The sequence below is a fragment of the Octodon degus genome, unplaced genomic scaffold, assembly GCF_000260255.1.
Source record: "Octodon degus isolate 3935 unplaced genomic scaffold, OctDeg1.0 scaffold00070, whole genome shotgun sequence".
NCBI classification, from domain to species: domain Eukaryota; kingdom Metazoa; phylum Chordata; class Mammalia; order Rodentia; family Octodontidae; genus Octodon; species Octodon degus.
This window is the reverse complement of record NW_004524646.1, coordinates 3,940,637-3,946,636: the sequence shown is the minus strand read 5'-3', so window position 1 is coordinate 3,946,636 and position 6,000 is coordinate 3,940,637. Positions and strand designations below refer to the sequence as shown.

At 44.4% G+C, this 6,000-nt stretch overlaps 1 protein-coding gene across 4 annotated transcripts in view; it reads left to right on the top strand.

The window, feature by feature from the left end:
• The window catches only part of Fbln5 (fibulin 5), an 81,046-nt gene that overhangs the window by 70,748 nt on the left and 4,298 nt on the right, over positions 1 to 6,000 (top strand). For all 4 annotated transcript variants that reach the window (XM_023719681.1, XM_004635142.2, XM_023719680.1 and 1 more), the window contains exon 10: positions 1,363 to 1,558. In XM_023719681.1, coding sequence (XP_023575449.1) covers positions 1,363 to 1,558 — 196 coding nt within the window. The remainder of the gene's footprint in view (positions 1 to 1,362; positions 1,559 to 6,000) is intronic.

Here is a 6,000-nt window from a genome sequence, read left to right as displayed (position 1 = left end):
AAATAAGTGGATTTTTTTTTTTTTTTTTTTTTTTTTTAAGAAAAAGCGTGGATTGGACCTTGTTCAGACCCAGGAGTCCAGGTCTTCCTCAGGTCTCCCTCAGAGGGTGATACTCCTAGCCCAGCCCATATTAAACAGGAAGTATAAGTGCAAAGGCTGTAAGGTGAGAGTGACTCTAGGCCTGCAGAGAATAGAAGATGTGCGAGGTGCTGCAGCCTAGCGAATGCAGTGGGAAGGGCCAGGGAGACGGCTCAGTAGAATAAGTACTTGCCTGGTGAATGCAGTGGGAGGGACAGCTAAAAAGGGGGGCAAAGCCAGAATCTGTGGGGCTTAAAGACTAAAGTGAGCGCTTCATTTTCATTTAAGTTGCAGTTAGAGTCTTCAGCAGGGGAGAGACCCATTTTGATTTGCCCTTGACAAATCTCACCCCTGAGCTCTAGGGAAGAGAGAGTGATCCCCTAAAGGATCATGGCAGTGAAAACGGAGGTGGGGAGAAGAAACTGGATTTGGAATCTATTTTGCCAGGTTTTGTAGACAGAATGGAAGTTAGGGGAGAAGGACCAAAAACTGACAGTGCTGACCTCATTGTTGGCTGCCAAGATACACATCAGCAGACATCCTAACTCTGAACTCTGTCTCCTAGGGAAGCCTCATAAGGGAGGGGAGAGAAGAGAGGAGCCTATTGGTACAGTCACAGGCATTGGCATAAGAGTCAAAGATTTTATATGAAGATGTTCTCTCACTAGTTTTTAAGCCAGCTGCTTTGAATTAGAAATATTTGTGGTTTTTATTTATTTCTCCTATTAGAAAGTAAACTACTTGAAGTGACATTCTTATTTATCATTGAATTTCCATATCGTCTAATGTCTTGTCTCATACACAGTGAGTCCTGAGCTCTTGTTAATTGAACAGAGAGATTCAATTATATTCCATACAAGTGGGGCTAAGTGCAAGAGAGTGTGTGACTATTACATCAATCTAATGCAATATTCACTTTTAAAAATTTCTTAGTGAGTAGCTTTGGCTGAGGAGCAAAGAGCTACGTGACCAGTGGCACCTTGTGAGACCCAAATACATGACTGTGTGGAGTGCCCTGGAGAGTGTTCCAGTGTTCCCAGAGCCAGTGTGCATCCTCTAGTAGCACAGATTCTGGCCACTAGAAAGTCTATTTTGTAGCAAACAGAGCTCACCTACATCCTGGAAAGATTTTAGACCATGGCCCAGAGCAGAGACGTCCCCCATTGACCTGATTTGGTGATAGAATGGGGAGGCCACATTTTCAGCATTTTGAGAGGGCGAATGGACCCAACCAGCACCTGGAAAGAATTGCCTGAGCTTTCACACCTTTTCTCTTCCCTGCAGTCGCTGTATGTGTCCTGCTGAAAATCCCGGCTGCAGAGACCAGCCCTTCACCATCTTGTTCCGAGACATGGATGTGGTGTCAGGACGCTCTGTGCCTGCTGACATCTTCCAGATGCAGGCAACCACCCGCTACCCTGGGGCCTACTACATTTTCCAGATCAAATCTGGGAATGAGGGTCGAGAATTCTATATGCGGGTAAGAGAGAGTGGTGAGTGGTGGCTGCCGTTTTTAACAATGGTCTTGTGCTATCTACTTTAGGAATACACACTACCAGAACAGGTATGAGTATAGCTAGGAGGGACAGGTGTGAAGAGAGAAGGGGAAAGTTGGGAGCCCAAGGCCTTGGTTTCCACCACTTTCTGAGTGGCCTCAGGAAAGAGGTTTCTCTCCTTCACAGGCTGCAGGATCCTCAACTCCGAAGATGAGAAGTTAGGCCAACATGTGATCATTTTTTCTCCTAATTCTCCACAGAAGCAGCATTCACATCTCCATTTAGCCATTTATCCGTGTAACAAATATTAATTCTTAAGTGCCCACTATGCATTTCTGAGGACAAAAATGTCCCCAAATCCTTGCCCTCATGATACGTCCATGCCAGCAAGTGGTAGATGTGGCTTACAGAAGCAGATTACTGCCTTGTCCATTATCGTAGTTTAGTTCTTTAAACTAAACATAAATAAAATTAAACATTCATCTCTTCCTTGGAGCTGGCTACTTTCATAAGGGCCCCAAAGCCAAATGTAGCTACCATATCGGATAGCTCAGCTACTGTATTACATAGCTTTCTCTTGTTTTACAGCCAGAGAAAGTTTGATTAGGTAGCACTAACTTAGCCTTGGGTGGGGGTCAGAGCATATAGCTGAAAATGTGTCTTTTTAAAATAAACTGCATGGCCAGGGATATAGCTCAGCGGCATAAGCTCTTGCCTGGCAAGCACAAGGTCCCAAGTTCAATCTCCAGTACCTCAAAAAAGTAAATTTATAAGATAAACTGCATGCATGTAATACCATACCACACACATTGTGATATTCCTCCCCCATAACCTCTGGGGCAATCAGGCTCTTCCTAAGATGCCACTGGCTGAGAGCAGTGTTTGTTACCTTGCAGGGCAAACTTGGGAGCTTTCCAAAAAGCAGGTTTCACTTTCAAATCAAATTGGTAGGACAGTTTCAATAATTCACACATTGCATACCTTCTTCCTAGTGGTTAATTGCTGTACAAGATGCGGACATGATATCCTATTTACAGACACTGTTACAACAAATCGCTCTATTCATTAAGAGAATGTAACTCTATATCTGTCTCATTGCTATTTGTTTCTCAATAAAATTATGGGAAAAAATAAATAAATATCATAGTAGAAATGTATGGGTATATAAGCTTATGTCTAAGGCACTAAATATTTCAAATATATATGTTTATCAAATTTACCACAATATGCAGTGGTAGTTATTACTTTCAACAGATATTTATTAAACTATGTCAATTATTATTTTTTTTTTAAAAAAAAAGCAGGTTTCAGAGCTCCCTCTCCAGGAGCCCTGTTTCAGAACGTGGTGTGAAAGGACCATTGTGTTTGTTTCCTGTGACTCCTATAACAAATCACTACAAACTTAGTAGCTTAAAACAGCAGAAATTTCTTCTTTCCTAGTTTCAGAGCCACGTGTTCAGTGTTAGTTCACTAAGCTGAAAGCCTAATGTTGGCACAGCTATTCTCTCTACCTTGTCTCTAGGGGAGAGCCCTTTCCTTACCCCCTCCAGCTTCTAATGGCCACCCACATTTCCTGCCACCTCATGACTGAAGTTTCGGCCTCTGTGGCTATATCATCTCTTCCTCTTTGGTGCATGTCACATCTCCATCAACCACCATCCTTTAAGGACTCTTGTGATTAGACTTAGGACCCACCCAGACTCTCCCTGTGTCCAGATCCTTAACCATATCTATAATTTTTTTTTCCTTTTAAGTTAACATTTATATGTTCTAAGAACTGGGGCCTGGATATCTTTGAGTGGGGAGTCTCACTTCTAACTGACACTGCGCGTGATCCTCCAGGGTCACTGTGAGAAGCTACTCTCAGAAGGGTAGGCCCATCCATGGAAGTTATCCACCTGCATGAGAGACTGAGCCTGTGAAAGCACACATCTGTGCTCCAGTTCCTCTCTCTCGGTCCCATGGCAGAGTCTGTCGGTTCTTGTTTCTGGGCCTGAAAGTCACAGAAGTAGGAAAAAGAACATTTTAGAAAAGGCCTCAGGGACAAGTATATCCTCACTAATGTATATTTGATAAGAAGCTAAAGCAACCAGGTCACTGTGTATGATCATGTGATCTATGGAGCTGGTGTAGACCTGGTTCTGTAGATCAGAATACTGGGTTCAGGTTCAAGGAAATTGGGGGAAGTTGGAATAAGCAAGGAGTGGAGGAGCTTCTTAAAGATGTGTCCATCCATCCATTCATCCATCCTGCAGAAACCCATACCTGCCAAGCCTTGCTGGGCAAGAGGCCTCCTGGCATCTTGCTCCCAAGAGGCCTCCTGGCATCTGGTCTCTTCCAGACCCAGCAGTTCCTCGTCATAGGATAAAAAGACAACACCCTTGGGGATTTAAGACATCATCATAGATATCTCCTGCCTGAGATTCCCCTAACCTTGAGTGGGGCAGGAGATAGGCAGAGGGGGTTATCTAAGCAACATGTCACTCACCTGAATAGCAGCCACTAAAATCCTTCTTGATTACTGGGGAAATAGCTCAGCAGTCTAAGTGCCTGCCTGGCAAGCACAAGGACCTGGGTTCAATCCCAGGTACTGCACGCCATGACAAAACAGGGCATGGTGGCACACAGCTGTAATCCCAGGGCTGGAGAGGCTGAAACAGGAGGATTAGTAAAAGTTTGAGCTGTGTAGTAAGACCTTGTACCAAACAAATAAATAAATTTTAAAAACATTTTTAAAAATCCCCCTTGACTATTACCATAATGGTCCCTGTAGTGGCTGATTTGGGAGAGGTGCCTAGTAATGGTTGGAAAACAAAACTGTCCTGTAGCTGGAGTGGACAGGAAGGCCATTCCCTTCCTGGAAACATCCTCTGTGCTCAGCTCGAAAGGACTCTAAGGCTTTTGTATTTATTCAAAAAATGTGGAAGCACATGAAAGGGTCAAAGGGACATAGGCCTTCCATAAAAATGGTTAAACTTAAAAGTGACAAGGTGGCTCCTGAACTGAAAGTGCCAAGGCTACACCTGAAAAGAGAAAAAAAGACATGAGCTGGGGCTCTGGGAAGCCACTGGGTGTTGGGGCAGGAAGACAGAGAAATCATCCAGATAAGCCTGGCCTTTCTCATGTCCAGGCTGTCCAGAGCTGTAGGAACCTCCAAGCCAGCCACTCATGGGTGTTTATTGTGGGTTGCGGGGACAGACTGACTCATCTTACTGTGTGTCACCCCAACCAGGGTTATTTCGCCTCACAGGTCCTCAATTTCCTGTGTGTTCAGAAGGGAACACCAGTGTTTATGTTGGGATTAGATGAGATCGTCCACTTAGCACAGTGCCTGGAACGCGAATGACTTTTTGTCAAGCGGCTGGGCTTTCGCAGTGGCAAAGTGGTCAAGAGCTTCTTTCTCTGGCTGCTGGCACACACCCAGGTGACATCTCAGGTTGCTGATCCAGTAGCAAGCCACATTCATTCACTTCCTTCTTTCTCACCAAGGATCGCTGTTTGTTTAAATGGGACTTCAACTTCTCAGTTTTTCATTCAGTGTGACATGTCATCATCTCTCTGTGGCAGAGCAGAGATGGATGTGGTTGGCCTCTGTACAGGCTTCCTCTTCTCCTCCCAGCAAGGACAGTGCTGATTCTAGCTCCTCCGGATGGTGGGGGTACAGGTGACAGAAACAGCATGGTTTGGAGGGTCAGGGTCTTAATGATTGCTGCCCCAGTGGCCAGGTGTTGGTGTCCTCTCTGGGGAAGACACCCAAGTGCTCTTTCTTCTACAAGATGGCCTTGTAGGGGTTTTTTTTTGAAAATTTTCCTGACTGTATCACACTGATCAGTCTCTGATGTGAATAATAAGGCCACGGGCTGACCACCTGGCACCTCGAGACTTTTGCGTCTCTTTCTCTGGCCCACACAGGCTTATAGTAGAAGTGTAGGCATGTCATTGCACCCATACACAAGGGCTTTATGTCAGTCTTTCAAATGTAGCACTTTTTTTTTAACTTTGTTTTCTAGCTTTGAGGTCTGAGCAGAAGTTCAGATGCCAAAAAGTCTACTTTAACACCCAGTAACAATTCAATAAATATTAGTACTGTTGTTGCCACTGCTGCTGCTGCTATGACTGTTGTTAGAAGCCTGTGAACTCTTGAGCCTTGGCAAAGTTGGGAATGCTACCCAGGAGATTGTAGCATTATGTGACAAAGGGTTTTGCACGGCTATTCAGACTCTCCCACTGTGAGATTCACTGATTTAGTTACAAGCATTTTGGAGGAAAATTTCACCTAGCAGGCAAGCCACACATGTGCACACATCCTCTTGAATATGTACACATATGCACACATGCCCACAGGCATTGAAAACATACATATATACATAAGCAAGTAGATGTACATATATATCACATATATCCCTTTACAAGCTCTGTTGGCAGT